The following is an 18,350-nucleotide window of genomic DNA, read 5'->3' on the forward strand; positions in this document are numbered from 1 at the left end:
CGATTGGCGAAATCCACATCCAGCTCCTCGCTGGCATCCAAACACAGCCAGGTGGTCGCTATACAGAATATGGCTACTAATGAAGAAATAAAGAAACCGTTCAGAAATGTTCGCGGCATAAAAGACTCATTCCTTACGTTTTAAAGCATTCGCCTACTGTATCCGTACATCTGTTAATCCCTGTTAGTCTATCCTTAGCGTTTATGAAACACCTTATCAATTGTAATGTTAACGGTATACAGTACACAGAATTGGGTCGTCATACATTTCAAGCATCAGCCATATGACTGAAGTGTGGTGTGAGTGAATGGACAGGACTGCTGAGGACGCGTGCTGTGATGATCAATAGGCGCGAGCTGGTACCCCGCTTCCTCGCACACGCGCTCAGCTCTCCCTACAGCAGCACGCGCACATACCCCTCCGTCTCTGTTGTCCTCGCGCAGCGCAGCAGCAGGGCAGCAGCGCGTGCTCCGCGATACGGGCTGCGACATTGACACGATCGAATCCTTGGCACACCGTTCTGTCTCGATATGTAATGTATTTACGACTGTTTTTACTCTGAAAGAGGTAAAGGCCATTTGACCATTCATTCTTCGCGTTTCCTTTCAACTGTGCTGCCGATCTAACCTCCAGCAGTATTTCCTAAAGGAAGTAAATTATATTTAGGCAGATCTAGACTCGGTACCGCGGGATGATGTCCTCGATGGCTCGATGGGGAATCTGCTGGCTTTTCTTGGGGCTGTGGAGGACCGCGGCCACTTGTCCCGCATCCTGCGCTTGCAGCGCCTCCGCTATCTCCTGCGCGGATCAGGATTCGGGGCTCGCTGCTTTCCCCGTTTTGCAGACCGAAATCGACATGGAAAGCGTTGAGGAAATGTGAGTATGGTCTAGCCGTGAGTTTGAAATGATGCTCAACTGTTGTTGTGCCAGACACGAGTGATATAAATATATAAACAACCAAAATGCGCTGTAATATAACCATTGTAATGCTTTGCCATCTTAAAAAGGAAAATATTTCGTTGAGACGGGTTAAACATACAGCATCTTTCTGTAGGGTTATCAGAAACTAGCTTTACAATAATTAATCAATTAGATGGCTATCGATTGTTTTGGAGTAGTTGTTAAAAGAATTCAGCATTATCAGTGATTATTGAATGAAATTAAGAATAATCAGGATTGGGTTATTAGTGTCATCTCTCCTGGCAGAGTGGCGGGGTATAGGAGTAGCCGTGTTGTAAGCTGTGACTGTAAGGATGTTGCCGTGATACGGAATTACTCACTGAACATGGTGGGGGTTTGCTGTGTGAAAGTGAGAACAGTAAACAGCCCCTCCTGAGAATCAGGCAGCGTGTATATATTAGGCTTTAACAACAACAAAAAATCTGTCTGAAACGTACATATCACGTGCAATTCAGGATTTCATTCCCTCCCATTCATGGTGAATCCATTGATAAGGCAAACCTGATGTTGTTGGCTGCAGCAATAAAGGATGCTGTCGTAACTGTGTGTGGGAGCAGTGTGTCAGTGTGTGTTTGATGGAGTGGTGTGTGTGTGTGTGTGTGTGTGTGTGTGTGTGTGTGTGTGTGTGTGTGTGTGTTTGATGGAGTGGTGTTTGTGTGGGAGCAGTGTGTCAGTGTGTGTTTGATGGAGTGGTGTGTGTGTGTGTGTTTGTGTTTGATGGAGTGGTGTTTGTGTGGGAGCAGTGTGTCAGTGTGTGTTTGATGGAGTGGTGTGTGTGAGGAAGCAGTGTATGTTGGCTATGTCTGCATCTGTCTGTGTGTAAGGTTGTTTCTTGAGGAAATAGTGTGTTTCTGTGGATACAGTGATATTGTCATTGATAATCATCAAGACCTTTTACATAAACTAATTCAAACTCATATACATGGTTAAAGTTATACAAATAAACTGCAGTAGATTCAGTAGAATAAAATGATTCTCTTCAGATGATGGTGGAAAGAACAGTGCTTCAGGTCCAGGAGAACTACAGGCATACAAGCAGACTGAGAGACAGTTCACTGTTTTAACATTATGATTTATGTTCTAAACTATAGTTGCAATGATGAAAACTATTTTAATATCATCAAAGATGGTTTATTGTATTTGGAATGTGGCACTCTTTATTTCTGACTCTGTGTTGTCGGGGGTAGTTGGACCCTGATGTATACACAGAACAATATGTAATTGGCACTTACGCAAGTATGTCATTCCGTTTCCAAGACAACGGATCTGAGCACCAGTTCTGCCCAGAGTTTGCACTTCAATAAATCTTTATTATTTTCCTTAAAAATATTGGATTGTTTTGTGCAAAAACAAGCTCTATTCTAACTGTTTAACAGATAGAATGGAATTCTGGTTCCCATTCAATGAATCATCTGTGATAAAGTGAGGTGCTCCCACAGCATCTCGGGGGTATCGTCTTTTAATGGGAGATCAGCAGCACCTGTGTGATGCATTGTGGGATAGTGGTGCTGACAGCTGAGGAGAGGTGGTCCCTCCATGGAAGTAGCACCCAGAGGAATGGCTCCACACAGCAGTTTGTGGGATAGAGTAGAGGAAAGGTCTGTGTAGGTGTTTTTCTCAGTTGTCTATTCACAGACCAACTTACACATAAGGAATTCAGTATGTAAGCTAGAGGGAAAAGAGAGAGCACAGCATTGCTTCAGCTATAAGCAGAAAGGTCCATTGAAAAGTCTTGCCTTTTTTCCATGAAAAATGCAATATAGGCAAGAATATAAAATGATATATTTATGAAATAAAAAAAATGTTTTTTTCTTTTTTCACAGATATATCACCAATCAAAGTAGATTCAATACCATCAGTGATGATGACATGAAGTTTTATTCAAATCTCAGGAATCTGTAAGTACTGCATAACATGTTGAAAACACATTAATAAAAGACTAAGATAAAAAAATATGACATGATATATGATAAAATATAGTATGACTATGACTCCCCACCCTTTAATTAATGTTATAAAAAACATTTCCACACCAGAAGTAATAGCTTCAGCAATAAATGTGGAAAAAGCAAGTGTTTTCTTTCACTCAAGTTTATTCAAGACCTCAAGATTGTTCTCAAAAAATAAGATCTGAAATCCAACATGCCACCAAACGTATGTACATATTTTGTAAACTAAAAACCTTTTGATTGTAAAAATAAATTATGTGACTTTCATTAAAAAAAAAACACTTGTATCTTTGTCAGGATGTCTGCAATGTGTAAGTTGTTAAGTTGTCAGCAGTTTGGGACAGATGCCCCAAGGCCTGCAGTCAGACCTGGCTGTGTTTGAATGCACTGTGGCATGGTTAGGGTGTGAAATATCTGTTGGCTGCAGGTGAGTGTATCTCGTCACCTTGCTTCAGTGCTCCCTGTGTGGTTTGGAAAGGTGGCAGGAGCAGTAAGTGCAAATCTCACCTGTCAATTACAAACCTGAAATGAAAAAAGGAGGATACAACCCTGTTTGCTCTATTCGCTGGTGGCACTTTAATGTTTATGTGACGTTTAACGCGTCACTAAGCTATAGTAACAGTGCGCATGAATATAGCGATATTTGCATTTTTGAAGTATACTTCTACACTAATACACTACCTTATATTTGGTAAATATGATATATATAGATTATTATAGCAACATGAAAGTCTTGGTGTCATAGTTTCAACAGCAGCAAAAGTGATTATCCATGAGTGATGTGTTTTTCCTCTTACAGAACTGTAACACATACTCAGCTGATGTCTGTGTCCCCGGATGCCTTTCTCTATAATACTAAGCTGCAGTATGTGTAAGTGTCTTCTTTGATTGTTGATTGTTATTATTAGTTGTGGTAGTAGTAGTGGAGGTAAATGTTATTCATTTATTGTTATTATCTGTCATAAAATCAGCAGAAGAAATAATGTTATTTATGAATAGTTAGTTGTTGATGAAGCAGTAGAAATAATTGTGGTTTATTTATTGTTATTTACCCTAGAAGCAGTAGAAATAGTAGTTATTTATTTTGATTTGTTACAGCAGCAGTGGAAAAGACTTTTTCTTTTCTTAGTGTAAATGGTATCAGCAGTCTTCATGTGGTTGTAAAATCACTCCTGAAGAAAAAATTTCAAATGCAAATTCAAATGCAATTTCATGAGTTGACATTTTGTAAATATATATTAAAATAATTATTATATGTAGTATGTATAGAGTGTTTATCCATGTTGACATTCGAGCTTTATATGAAATATACCGAATAAAAGTAATCTTTTTCAACTTCCAGGAATTTAAAGAACAACAACTTGCCATCAGTGTCTTGGAGGACCTTTCGGAATTTAAACATATCACATCTGTAAGTTCCATTATCAAAAGCTTTTCTGTTTTCTGTTTATTTTTACTATAGACGTGGGTGGGCATGTGTCGATATGTGTGTGTATGTGTGTGGGTGTGTATATGTATGTAGGTATGTGAAAGCTCTGTGTTTGGCATGTTGCTGTGTGAGTGTGGTAACGCTCTGTGTGTGTGTGGTAATACTGTGTGTGGGAGGGTGTGGTAATGCTGTGTGTGGGTGTGGTAATGCTGTGTGTGGGAGGGTGTGGTAATGTTCTGTGTGGGTGTGGTAATGCTGTGTGTGGGTGCGGTGGTGCTCTGTGTGGGTATGGTAATGCTGTATGTGGGAGGGTGTGGTAATGCTGTGTGTGGGTTCTAATGCTGTGTGTGGTTGTGGTAATGCTGTGTGTGGGTGCAGTAATGCTGTGTGTGGGTGTGGTGGCGCTGTGTGTGGGTATGGTAATGCTGTGTGTGGGTGTGGTAATGCTATGTGTGGGTGTGGTAATGCTGTGTGTGGGTGCGGTAATGCTTTGTGTGGGTGTGGTGGCACTTTGTGTGGGTATGGTAATACTGTGTGTGGTAATGCTGTGTGTGGGAGGGTGTGGTAATGCTGTGTGTGGGTCATAATGCTGTGTGTGGGTGTGGTAATGCTGTGTGTGGGTGCGGTGGTGCTCTGTGTGGGTATGGTAATGCTGTGTGTGGGTGCGGTAATGCTGTGTGTGGGTATGGTAATGCTGTGTGTGGGTGTGGTAATGCTGTGTGTGGGTGTGGTGGCACTCTGTGTGGGTATGGTAATGCTGTGCGTGGTAATGCTGTGTGTGGGAGGGTGTGGTAATGCTGTGTGTGGGTGTGATAATGCTGTGTGTGGGTGTGGTAATGCTGTGTGTGTGTGGTAATGCTGTGTGTGGGTGTGATAATGCTGTGTGTGGGTGTGGTAATGCTGTGTGTGGGTGTGGTGGTGCTGTGTGTGGGTATGGTAATGCTGTGTGTGGTAATGCTGTGTGTGGGAGGGTGTGGTAATGCTGTGTGTGGGTGTGATAATGCTGTGTGTGGGTGTGGTAATGCTGTGTGTGGGTGTGGTGGCGCTCTGTGTGGGTACGGTAATGCTGTGTGTGGGATATAATGCTGTGTGTGGGTGTGGTAATGCTGTGTGTGGGTGTGTTAATGCTGTGTGTGGGTGTGGTAATTCTGTGTGTGTGTGGGTGTGGTAATGCTGTGTGTGGGTGTGGTGGTGCTGTGTGTGGGTATGGTAATGCTGTGTGTGGTAATGCTGTGTGTGGGAGGGTGTGGTAATGCTGTGTGTGGGTGTGATAATGCTGTGTGTGGGTGTGGTAATGCTGTGTGTGGGTGTGGTGGTGCTGTGTGTGGGTATGGTAATGCTGTGTGTGGTAATGCTGTGTGTGGGAGGGTGTGGTAATGCTGTGTGTGGGTGTGATAATGCTGTGTGTGGGTGTGGTAATGCTGTGTGTGGGTGTGGTGGCGCTCTGTGTGGGTACGGTAATGCTGTGTGTGGGATATAATGCTGTGTGTGGGTGTGGTAATGCTGTGTGTGGGTGTGATAATGTTGTGTGTGGGTGTGGTAATGCTGTGTGTGGCTGTGGTAATGCTGTGTGTGGGTGTGATAATGTTGCGTGTGGGAGGGTGTGGTAATGCTGTGTGTGGGTCGTTATGCTCTGTGTCTGTGTTCAGGTTTCTGATGGGGAACCCGCTGCTGTGCTCCTGTGAGAACATGTGGATCACTTTCTGGCGGGGGGTGGACTCTGACTTCCAAGCACTGGACTGTGTGGAGGAGAGGGGAGGGACTAAACGCCTCTACCAATCTGCTCCTCCTGGTTGTGGTAAGACCACACCCCCTTCATCAGCACCACCAATCAGCCAGCAGAGTGTGCCACGGCACTCAGCCCTGACTCACTTACGGGCTGAGACACAAGCACAGCTCTGCAGGGTAAAGGCAGGTGAAGTGACGGCGACCGCCGCAGGTCAGACACTCCCTCTCAGCTGCCTCTGCTTTCCACAGAGCCAGTCTACAGCTGTGTCAGGTTTGGTCTTCAAGGATCCAGGAGTCTCTGACTCAATTACAGCTCTTGGCAAGTTATTTTTTACAGTAACAACTCTGTTTTTACAGTAATAACTCTGTTTTTACAGTAATAACTCTCAGGACAGATGGTATGCTTCCAGTGTCAGCTGTATCACAGCTGAGGTAGAGAGGAGTAATGAATGTGAGGAGCGTTTGTTCTCACAGAGACCGGTAGGTGTCTCTAACACCTGTTCATTCACATTCTGTCCATCTCACAGCCTCCCCAACAGCAACAGTCAGTCCCTCTACCATCACAGAGATGGCAGGAAGTGATGTCACAGTGACATGCACTGCCGCTGGAGCTCCGACACCCAAGGTTGTGTGGAATACTAGCACTCTGATCACCGCTTATGAGGTAAGATAATCCAACATGAATCTCATTCTAACTCTAACCAGCCTCTGTCTCTGTCCCTAATGCTATTACAGTATATTACTATCACAGGGGTGCCAGTGCAGCAGAGCTTGTAACCAAAAGGTTGGAGGTTTGAAGCACTGCTGGGGCAGTGCTGCTGTACCCTTGGGCAAGGTACTTAACCTTGAACTGCCTCAGTAAAGATCCAGCTGTATGACTGGATAACCTGTGAAAACAGCAGCCAGTGTAAGTCGCTCTGGATGAGAGTGTCTGCTAATTGCCAACAATGTAATATTTTGTTTGTTTGCTTAGCTGATGTCTTTATCCAGATAATATACATATCATGCATTGTGACTATTGCCCATTTTCCAGCTGGATGTTGAATGACATTCAGTTTATTTTCCTTTTTGAAGGAAACAGTAGTTATTGTTTGGTTCCATCCACCACTACACCGTAGCATCCGCAGACAGGCTGTGTTTATGTACAGTGCTCATTCAGGCATTTAATGACTGGCAATACAATAGTGATACTACTACTACTGAAAGTAATTATAATGACAATAATAATTACCTTTCATACAGCATTTTGAAAGCATTTGATTTAATTCTCAAGCCAAGCCTCCCCTTTGTCCCATTATTTGTTTATTTATTATGTGCACATTTCCCTTTATCTGTTTTTATCACTTTTTAGTTTAAATAAATTATATGACCAAACAGTTAAAAAGGTAATTCTGACCAAGAATGAACCGTCTGTTATCAGTAATAATATCATAAATAAAATTATGAAACATAACTATTATATACTGTATTATATTTTGTTATAATCTTGGATTAGAACCATAAGAACCATAAGAACCATAAGAACATATGATGACGAGAACAGGCCATTCGGCCCAACTAAGCTCGCCATTTCTTAATTAAAGAGTATCCAAAACTGCATCAAGTCTAGACTTGAACACAGCAAGGGTCTCTGCCTCAACTACATGACCTGGCAACCTATTCCATGTATTGATACCTCTTTGTGTAAAATAATATTTCCTTACATCAGTGCCGAACTTACTCTTAACTAGTTTCCATTTATGTCCCCTTGTTTTACAGACTGAACTCACCCTAAAGAATCTATTATAGTTAACCTTATTGATTCCTTTTATAAATTTAAATACCTCAATTAAATCACCCCTGAGCCTCCTCTCGCTTAATCTAAACAGGTTAAGTAACTTGAGTCTTTCCTCATAGCATTTATATTTCACACCAGGAACTAATTTAGTTGCCCTTCTTTGAACCTTTTCTAAAGCTTCAGTATCTTTTTTATAGTGCGGTGCCCAGAACTGCACACAGTATTCCAGGTGAGGTCTGACTAAGGCATTGTATAATTTCAATATAACCTCTTTAGATTTATACTCAATACTTTTGGCTATATATCCCAGCATCCTGTTGGCCTTTTTTGCAAAAATAATATACATCAATGGCATATTTCTCATGCCTCACAGACCTCTCAGAATGCTTACAAATTTCATATTCTTACTAAAATTGTGGGTGGATTGAATGGCCTCTAACTTCTCCCATCAGTCAGTCAATCACCTGTCCCTGTACAGCCCAATTAACAAACAAATTCTCACAGAAACCACAAGGCATAGTTTTAAGCAACATGATGAAGACATGGTGTCATAAGTGTACAATAATTTAATTACATTTAATAAAAACAGATTTCATCTGGAAACCTGAGGCATACGTGCACTTTGAGCTAAACTCTAACTACTAACATTTGAAGGGGGTTGTCTGAAAAGTTAGCCAAAAAACAAATTAGCCAAAAAACCTTAGCATGAAGAAAGCGTGAGCAATTCTGCAGGATTTCTCTGAAGTGGTTAAACATTTCCTTAAAAGGAAGCAAAGATTTTCCTCTATGGCAGTTGGAGGGAGGTGTATCCATGAGGACATGATGTCTAGACTAAAGGCTGAAGCGCTGTGACCTGCCTATAATGGGGTAAGACAGGGAGGGACCTGTGGTCTGAGCGGCATATTCTCTGACAGGCCTGTGACTTGCTGATGCAGAGCGCATATGTTGCTGCTCTCAGTCTGAACCATAGTTCTCTAACAGTGTAGATATTTATTATGACCAGATATTCAGCTCTAGTAATCCTTCTGCTCTTGGTCTAGGAGGTTCTGCTTGGTAATGGGAGGTTATGGCAGAGAGACCACCTTCAGGATAAAGTGCACTGTACTGAATTTCTGGTCATAAATAGGACACATGTGGTGGCAGTGTGGCAGCAGACTCACAGTGTCCTTCCCCCCGGAGCCTGGGGAGGCGCTGTGATCAGTGCCTGTATCTGCAAGCCAATGGGCCACAGTGGCATCACACAAGAGCAACAACATGGTGTGGAAGCCCTGGCAACCGAGTAATATCAGACATGGCTTCATTATACGAGGAGATTTTTTTCTCCATGTTTTACTGAAATATTAAAGATCTGGTGCAGAATATTCATTCAGACCACACTTTCTGTGTGTACTTTATAAAAATGTCTCCATAAAATATAAATCAAAAACAGAGATTTGTACATCGTAGAGACTTTTTTGTTTTTGTTTTTAGAGCAATTTGGGTGGGTGGTATGCAGAGTCACGATAATAATCCCATCTGAATGTGTTCATCAGGAGGACCAATCAGAACTGCAGGCCAGGCTCATCCTGACTAACCTGTCTCGCTATGACAACGGCCGGGAGATCAGCTGCAGTGCAGAGAACATTGTGGGCCAGTCTGAGGCCATAGCTCTTCTCAATATCCTGTGTAAGTACACACACAGCCCTGTCCTCTCTGACTCTCACCTGGCCTGTGTGCACATGTTACATGGATTTGTCCTTGTGTTCTCTGGCCTGTGTGTATGTATTACATGCATTTAACTCCGTGTTCTCTGGCCTGTGTATAAGATAAATGGACATTGTGTACCCAGTCCCCCCCACTATCCTGCAGCTGATGACACCAGTGCTGGACCATCACTGGTGCATCCCCTTCAGCGTGGCAGGAAACCCCAAACCCGAACTGCAGTGGTTCCATGAGGGACAGATCCTTCCAGAACAAATCTATATCACCACCAAGATCCACGACTGGACAGACAGCGAGTACCACGGCTGCCTGCAGCTGGAGATCCCCACACACATCAACAACGGTCAGTACACCCTGCTGGCCAAGAACCCGCTGGGACAGGACACGAGGACGGTGTCTGCACACTTCATGGGCACACCAGGTCAGTGTTCCCATACAAGAGCTTGTGTGAGCGTGTGTGTGTGTGTGTGTGTGTGTGTGTGTGTGTGTATGTATGTGTGTGTGTGAAAAAAAAAAAAATTATATATATATATATATGCATATATATATATATATATAATTCTCATGAAGTTACAGTTATAGTTTAATATTCCGTATTAAGTAATTTCCCTGTTTCTTTATTTCAGATGATGGAGAGGGTAAGTCACTCTTAGAAACTATAGAATATAGAAGCTGACATTTTAAAGGTTTAATCCAGCATGCTTTAGAGTTACTGTGTTCATGTGCTAACAGTGACATAAACAGCACCTGTCTCTGCACTCCACTTACACACTTCCCATGGCTACTGAAAAAGTAAGTAAATAAGAATAAGGATAAATTCCAACCAATAAAGTTGGCAATATTCATCAAAGAAGCAAGCATATTTCTGCATTACAATCCGAACATAGATCTGCTTGCCAAAGGAGAATTTCGCAAACAGCTACTATAGTTCAAACAATACTCCAAAGAAAAGGAACAGTGCCAACATAGCCTGAAGAGATGCACCAATGAAAAATAGCTTTCAAATATGAATTGTATTTAAACCACCCAAAGAAAAACAAGCTCTTAAATACTAACTGTATTTAAGCCAACCAGAGATGAGCAAGTTATAAAGATAACGCATTTGTAGACCTACCAGTAAAATGAGCTTTGTGGTTAACCTACTGTATGTTTAATCAAAATAGTGAAAGTGTTGTGGACCAAACCACCTGTAGTTCTCTCTGAAATTAAATTGTGGAGCTGTCCATGTCAGTGGAGCCCACGTCAGGGGCCACATGTTGATCCAGTTTTCAGAGTACAGTTTTAGACTGGGATTTCAAAATGCTTTAAATTACTAAGGCTGGGACAACATCCAATCACTGATCATTTGGTAATCAATAACAATCCTTATCAATATTTTCCAGCTGGGAAGCCTTATTAAAATAGCCACCTGTTGTGCTCTGTGGCTCCGCAACCTTCACTTTCTCACAATGCAGAACAGAATGCATGAATTCAGCAGTATCCAGGAGACCATGTGGGGATGAATGTAGCTGCAACTGCAGGCATACAAAATGGAGGATGCTTTTATTGCACATATCTGCAGTGGAGAGCTTCAGCTACCAGAATTATACAATAGTATACTTGAAACTGCTGTTTGTTTCACAGCATAAATGTTGGAATGTTCACTTGGAATGAATGTTTTTACACATTCTGACATTAGCCCTTATTCTGTTTTCATTTATTTATATTTATTTTTGGCTGCATATATACACAGAAATACTTAATGATACATCTTTTCATTTTGACAGGTTAAAGTCCCATACAGTAGACCTTTTTTGTTAAAGAATGATCATTGCTGAGTAATGTTCATAATAACAGCTGTACAGCTAGCTTCCCAGACTACTGCCAATCTCAGGGTCATCTTTCCGCATTTGTGCTGTTGGCTATGAGACAGGTGTCAGTAAGGCACACTGTGATACATCCTCTTTTATCATGTGATGCATTAACTCCTCCCACTTGTTGCAAATGTGTGATTAATTTGTATAAATATAAACTTACTCTGCCATGAATGAATCCAGTGTGTGAGAAATACATGCCTTAAAATGACAGATGAGCCTCAAATGTGCTCAACAGTACATCTGCATCTGCAGCACATCTGTAAACTAGGAGCCTTAAAGTTGTCATGCAGTAGAACTGATTTAGAGTGGTAGAAGATACTGGACTGGGGGTTGCGGTAGGTGGAAGCTGTAAGGTGGGATGTGTAACAGAATGAGTTTTATTTGTATAGTGCGTTCTACAAAAGCAGCGTTACAGAGATCCCAGCCCTGAACCCCCAAAATCAGCCCACAGTGACAGCAGCAAGGAAAGACTCCTTACAGGAGCTTAAAGGAGATCTGTGAGAGCCAAGGGGAACCCATCTGCCTCTGGCTGCTACCAGGCAGTGGAATTAGGGAAGTGGTAGGAAGGGAGAATGTGAGGAGGGGAGGGCAAGGTTGTTGGGACTCGCTGACTTGGTAGCTGTGTGCATTAGGGCAAGGGAGCAGGTGAGGTGCCTGAACCGGGTCCAGGGGAGCTCAGTCAGTTCCTGTGTGTGACACCCTGGAAGGCGCTCTGCAGTGGGAAGGGGAGAGGAGAGAGGCCAGGTACAAAGAGAAAGTAATGAGAGAATTCACTACATGTGAGAGAAAGTACAGGAGAGTAGCCTGGGTGCAAACAGGAGACCCCTGACAGAATAAGCCTGCACTTGAAGACTGAGAAAGTATCTGCTAACAGGAACAGGTAGACTGATCCATAAGAATGGAGGGCTCCTGAGTAGGTCAGTGGTCAAGGCATTTGCCTCAAATGCAAGCTGGGCTCTGGGGTTCAGGTTCGATCTTGACAGTGTCATCAACAGACAGCATGAGCCCACAGTGGCCAAATAAATTGGCTTGGTGGGTTGGCTGGGTTTTGTCTGTCCCATCACACGCCAGTGACACCTGCTAGCCAGCTGGCTGGCCGCAATCTCTCTGTATAAACGTGATCATGAAATGTCTTCCCCCGACTCATGTCTGGGAAAAGAAGTGGCACTTGGCATCATGTGTTTTGGAGAAGAGCACATTGCTTGCCTGTGCTGACCTGGATTGTTAGTATGGATTGTGGTGATTGGTGACATCTATGATACAACTAGGAATTTCAAATTGGGAGGAAAAGGGGAAAAAAGCATTGGGAATTCCATATTTCTTGAAAAAACAGATGAGCTCAAGAGAAGAAGGATTGACCACCTGCAATAATTTCTCCTACTCTTGGACTAGCAAGATAGGCAGCACCTCATGAATACAGTTTTCATCGAGGGTTACATGGAAAAATAGTAAATCTGGTGTACAGACAGCAAAGACCAATTAAAGTCTAAAAAGTAAGAAGTGTCTTATAGTCTATAGTCAATCCAGGATTTACAGTTTTTTATGATTGCTATAGGCTATTTTTGCAAAACTCTTTTAACTCTTGCAAAATACTCTTTTAAAAAATTGTGTTTTTGCGTCAATACAGTACACACAAACCATCATTTGAATAAGCACACGAAGCACCAACTACGCACTGATAGTATAAATGAAAAACGCTTCTGCTTTTTCTGTGTGCAGGGCATAGCAGTTTGCAATAAACTTTTGTCATACATGTATTAAACACACATACACACAGGTATCCAAATGTGTAAAGCATGGATGTGTATTCTGAACATAACACACTATCAATACAAATAAGGGGAAAAAGTTATTTTTTTTCTCAAAATGTTCTAACACTCTTCAAACAACAAAAGTGCAGTAGAAGAAAACAAAAACATTTGTGCTAGAAAAAAAAGAACAGAAGAAAATTAGGCTAAATCTCACCTTCTACGTGGGTCTGGCCATAAGACTTCATCCACATCACATGCAATGTTGTCTTTAGCTAGGCAGCGTGGAAAGTATCAGCTGGAGTGCCGTATTCAGGCCTGGCATGACCTCTGATCAATGTCTCCATAAGCCTCCTCCATTGCCTGTATAAGGGGTATGCGTTGGTGGGGCTGGCGATCATACACTTTCCAACGCCATGCGGAGAAGAATTCTTCAATAGGAGAGTATGGGGGAAATTGAGTGTGATGAAAAGTGAGTGACCTGTGAATTGCGGACCAAAGCAGCCCGGTGGAAACTAACATTGTCCCAGATGATAAAATACCTGGGCCTAGGATTGCATGACGGTGAAGGACGCCGTTTTGACTAATAGCCGCACACATTGTTATGTTGCCACCACGTTTTCCCGGGATGTGGATGATGTCACGGCGCCCAATGATATTTCTGCCGCGGCCACTTGTTTTTGCAAGGTTGAAACCTGCCTCGTCCACATATATTAGCTCGTGATGCACTGCATCTGCTACTAGCTCCATGACTCGCTGAAAGAGACAAGACAAAACAATGTAGCGCAGTACGAAAAGACAAGGATCAGTCAATATGATGTAACACCATACACTTCCAGATCCAGTACCTGTGACAGGATAGTATAGCTTACCTGCACATATTCATATCTCAGTTGTTTTATACGGTCTGAGTTTCTCTCGAAAGGGACTCTGTACAGCTGCTTCATCCTAATTCTATTGCGTTTCAGTAGACGAGACGGTGCAGAGAGACTCACTCTGTTGACATTTTGGAATATGGTGTTATCTGCCATTATGTGGTCCTGCAGTTCTCTGAGTCTGATGCAGTTATTTGCAATGACCATCTTTACAATGTGGGTCTCCTGCTCTGGGGTGAACAGTCGACCTCTTCCACCAGATACTGGTTTTCTTGCAGTTCCGTAAAAACATTTGAATGGTTTTAGTGACAGATCCTTCTCATTATGAAAGTACAGTATATATTACTGTACCAGTAAGACTACACATCATTTACAGTTACTTACTGGTTCTCATTTCGAAATATCCGGATGATACCTGCAACAGGATAGCATCTCAAATTTGGTTGAACCCGTTGCCCAGCCTCCCTCATGCTCATCTCATGGTTGATAACATGGTCAGCCACAGTCACTCTGATTTCATCAGTTATTGTGTTCCTGACTCCCCTCCCTCTTCCTCTTCCCCGTCCTCTCCTTCTCCCCTATCCTACTTCACCTCTTCCTTCTCCTCCTCATTCTCCTTGTCTTCCTGTTCCGCCTCCTCGTCCTCCTCGTCCTCCTCTAGTTCTTACTCCTCTTACTCTCTGTCCAATACTGGCCTCCATTGTGGTCCAAACCAAATGTTTACCTGTGGCCTATTTATAGTGCTCAAGCTCTGATTTGTAAGTGAAATGATTATCTAAAAGTGTTTTCACATGTGTCAATGTGGAAAGGCAATTGGCAAAATAGTGTAGCAATGTAGAGACCAATGTTTACATGTTTGCTAGAAGTGTGTTATTAAATTGCAAACTGAGTGCAAAGCAGAGAGTGTGCATTCAGTTTGGTACACTTAAATGCATTGGCTACAAGTGTTAATGGTTTCAGAGATAGTGCTTGAAGAATCACTGTTAGTGTTTAAGCATTCAGAAAAAAACTGTAATAGGTAGCCAGTAAAGAGAAGCTGACACTGGGGTAAAATGCTCAGATCACCTCACATTAGCTTTGGAACATAATCTAGATTTAACCCATAACTGGACAATTTACTTCTTACTTACTTCGTACTTCAGTTTACTTAATAGGGATTTGGGGTCGACTACCAAGAGCTCAATTTTGAGTTTAGGAGGAGGAAGTTGTGAGTCAATAATGTCTTCATATCTGTAAAAAATACATCCAGATGTTCATCTTAAAGAGTTGACAACTTTGTCAGGTTTGACTGAACATTTGAGTGTGGTCTGCAGGTGGAGGTTAAAGTCATGTTTATGAATAACACTGCCAAGAGGGAATATATACAGGAAAAAAAGCAGAGGTCCAGAGCTTTCTGCTCCTGAGTGATTAGGAGAGAGTGAAGCCTCGTCTGAACTGTGGAGGTGATGCAGAGGGAGTTGGGCTTAGAGTTGTAGCACCCAGGCACCAGTGTGTTGCAGGGTGCAGTGGCCTTGTAGTTAGGGCATCCAACCCCAAAAGGGTGTGGCTTCAGTCCCAAGTCAGAACATTGCAAAAATTAAAAAAAAGGTACAAATGCTTACATCTCAATAAGAGATGAAATGAGGTAAGTGCCTTCTAATATGTGGCATGTGCTCACAAATATGATGATTATCCCAACATAGTTACATTATAATTGTACCCAATAGCATAGCTATACAACTAAAATAAAAAGCAAGTCTTTCCCTCATACTGACAGGCATTCACTTGCCTACTCCATTTTCACAAAATAAATTTTGCCTGTACTAATGTAGCAGCAATTGATTTCTACTGGAAAGCCATTTTAATGTGCACTAATTGATAGCAAAGAAATAACAGTTTTGGATATCTTATATTGTTTCAAAAACAGTCTTTATGGATTATAAACAATGCTTATGAAGGTTACAGTAATAAATACATTGTTATTATGTCATAAATTCATTGCTTCATAACTTCATTTCTTCTGAACCAATATTTAATCCCTTTTCAGAGGTGGTAACTCCACCCCCTGAACCAGAAGACAGTGTATCAGTAAGTAACTGTTGAATATGTGCACTGTATGTCACTGGTCCAACAGCTTGAAGTTACAATTTGACTCATTGACATTAGCATTGTGTACCTAGATCTAAAAGGTGTGTAAATAATCAATGTAGGCCATGTGTAATGAATTGATTGGTTGGTGATTGGTTATGTGTAATTACAGGTGTATGTAGAATTCAGACAGTGTGTAACTGATGATTGGTTATGTGTAATTACAGGTGTATGTGGTGGTTGGAATAGCCGCTGTGGCTTTCACAGGCTTTGTACTGATGTTGATAATTCTAAAATTTGGAAGAAATTCAAAGTTTGGAATGAAAGGTAAATAATTTTTCACTTTTCATTTTATAATAATTATTTTTCACTTTTCACTGTGTCATGATGATCAAAACTTTATAATTCTTTAAGATTTGAAAGAATGGCTTAATTGATATTATTGGGCATCAATATGCTTTTTTGTTAAGATAATGTAATTCCATTCATCTTTGATGTTGTTGGTGCTTTATTCAGAGTGGGTGTAAAATATGGAGACATATCTATCTGTGTGTCTTTCTGTCTCTCTGATTCTCTGTCTGCATTGTGTCTATGAAGGGTGATTGGGATGCATTTTCACCTTGTCCCGCTCTCTGGCAGCACACTGCAGCCAGTATCACATTTCTTTCACAATCAGATTCTGTCTCTGACCTCAGTGTCTGTGTTCACATGAAACCACAGTAGATTTCAAGAGCAGAAGAAGGTTGCAATATAAGATGAAAAAAAAATATATCACAAAGAATGTGTGTGTGTGTGTGTGTGTGTGCATACTGTGTGTATGTGTGTGTGTGTGTGTGTGTGTGTGTACATGCTGTGTGTATGCGTGTGTGTGTGTGGTGTGTGTGTTTGCATACCGTGTGCATGTGTGTGTGTGTGTGTGCGTGTGTGTGTGTGTGTGTGTGTGTGAGTGTGCGTGTGTGTGTGTGAGTGTGTGTGTGTGTGTGAGTGTCTGTATGTGTGTGTGTGTGTGTGTGTGTGTGTGTGTGTGTGTATGTGTGTGTGTGTGAGGTGTGTGTGTGTGTTTGTGTGTGTGTGTGTATGTGTGTTTGTGTGTGTGTGTGAGTGTGTGTGTGTGTGTGTGTTTGTGTGTGTATGTGTTTGTGTGTGTGTGTATGTGTGTGAGGTGTGTGTGTGTGTGTGTGTGTGTGTGAGTGTGCGTGTGCGTGTGTGAGTGTGTGTGTGTGTGTGTGTGAGTGTCTGTATGTGTGTGTGTGTGTGTGTGTGTGTGTGTGTGTGTGTGTGTGTGTGTGTGTATGTGTGTGTGTGTGAGGTGTGTGTGTGTGTGTGTGTGTGTATTTGTGTGTACAGAACCCTGTGACTCCTGCTGTCTGTGTTGTTCCAGGCTCTTCCTCTGTCATCAGTAACGATGATGACTCTGCCAGTCCACTTCATCATGTTTCCAATGGCAACAACACCCCGTCGTCCTCGGAGATGGGCACTGATGCTGTCATCATTGGAATGACAAAAATTCCAGTGATCGAGAACCCACAGTACTTCCGCAGCTCCGGCACCCTGCTGAAAACACACTCCTGTGAGTGAGAGTCACAGACAGACACACACTCGTGTGAGTGAGAGTCACAGACAGACACACACTCCTGTGAGTGAGAGTCACAGACAGACACACACTCCCAGAGAGGCTGCTCATTTAAGCACAGTGAGGCCCAGCAAGGCCGCTGGATTACGGACAGTTAGTCATAGAGAGGCTGCTGTTTAAGGACAGTGAGTCATAGGGATGCTGCTGATTTAAGGATAGCGAGTCAGAGATGCTGCTAATTTATGCACAGTGACTCACAGAGAGTACACTGCAGGCCTACTGTGCGACCGTGTGTCTGGGCTGACAGCTGAGGCAGTGATGAAGCTGTTCTCTGGAGGAAAACATGTTAAACTGCAGGAATGAATGAGTCAGACACAGAAATGCTGATATGACTGAACTTTCCATATCAGTGGTAGAAAAATCAGTCTGTTTTCAAAGCGATTGCATTGCACTGATCATCATGATGTGATCTGAGAACATTCTGAAGTTGTTTCAAAATGTAGTGTGGAAATCCAGCAAAGAACTAAAAACATGATGTGTCCAGCACACTGAGGCTGTGTGTCTGGTGTGTGTAACACAATAAGGTGTGTGTCCGGTGTGTAACACACTGAGGTGTGTCTTTTTCTTTCTGCACAGTTGTCCAGCACATTAAGAGACACAACATTGTGCTGAAGAGGGAGCTGGGGG

At 42.3% G+C, this 18,350-nt stretch overlaps 1 protein-coding gene across 2 annotated transcripts in view; it reads left to right on the top strand.

Moving 5' to 3' along the window:
- The first annotated feature begins 369 nt into the window (after nt 1–369).
- Nucleotides 370–18,350, top strand: part of LOC118778253 (BDNF/NT-3 growth factors receptor-like) — a 25,513-nt gene continuing 7,532 nt past the window's right edge. Inside the window, exons 1-14 of one of the 2 annotated variants that reach the window (XM_036529694.1) lie at nt 370–567; nt 667–876; nt 2,784–2,858; nt 3,709–3,780; nt 4,252–4,320; nt 5,988–6,136; nt 6,594–6,730; nt 9,376–9,508; nt 9,672–9,965; nt 10,171–10,182; nt 16,050–16,090; nt 16,318–16,417; nt 17,472–17,660; nt 18,300–18,350. The exon at nt 18,300–18,350 is cut by the window's right edge and continues 80 nt beyond it. In XM_036529694.1, coding sequence (XP_036385587.1) covers nt 692–876; nt 2,784–2,858; nt 3,709–3,780; nt 4,252–4,320; nt 5,988–6,136; nt 6,594–6,730; nt 9,376–9,508; nt 9,672–9,965; nt 10,171–10,182; nt 16,050–16,090; nt 16,318–16,417; nt 17,472–17,660; nt 18,300–18,350 — 1,507 coding nt within the window. In that variant the 5' untranslated portion in view covers nt 370–567; nt 667–691. Of the gene's footprint in view, nt 877–2,783; nt 2,859–3,708; nt 3,781–4,251; nt 4,321–5,987; nt 6,137–6,593; nt 6,731–9,375; nt 9,509–9,671; nt 9,966–10,170; nt 10,183–16,049; nt 16,091–16,317; nt 16,418–17,471; nt 17,661–18,299 lie in introns of both variants that reach the window. The other variant, XM_036529693.1, reaches the window with a different exon arrangement.

The sequence above is a fragment of the Megalops cyprinoides genome, chromosome 5 (assembly GCF_013368585.1).
Source record: "Megalops cyprinoides isolate fMegCyp1 chromosome 5, fMegCyp1.pri, whole genome shotgun sequence".
NCBI lineage: Eukaryota > Metazoa > Chordata > Actinopteri > Elopiformes > Megalopidae > Megalops > Megalops cyprinoides.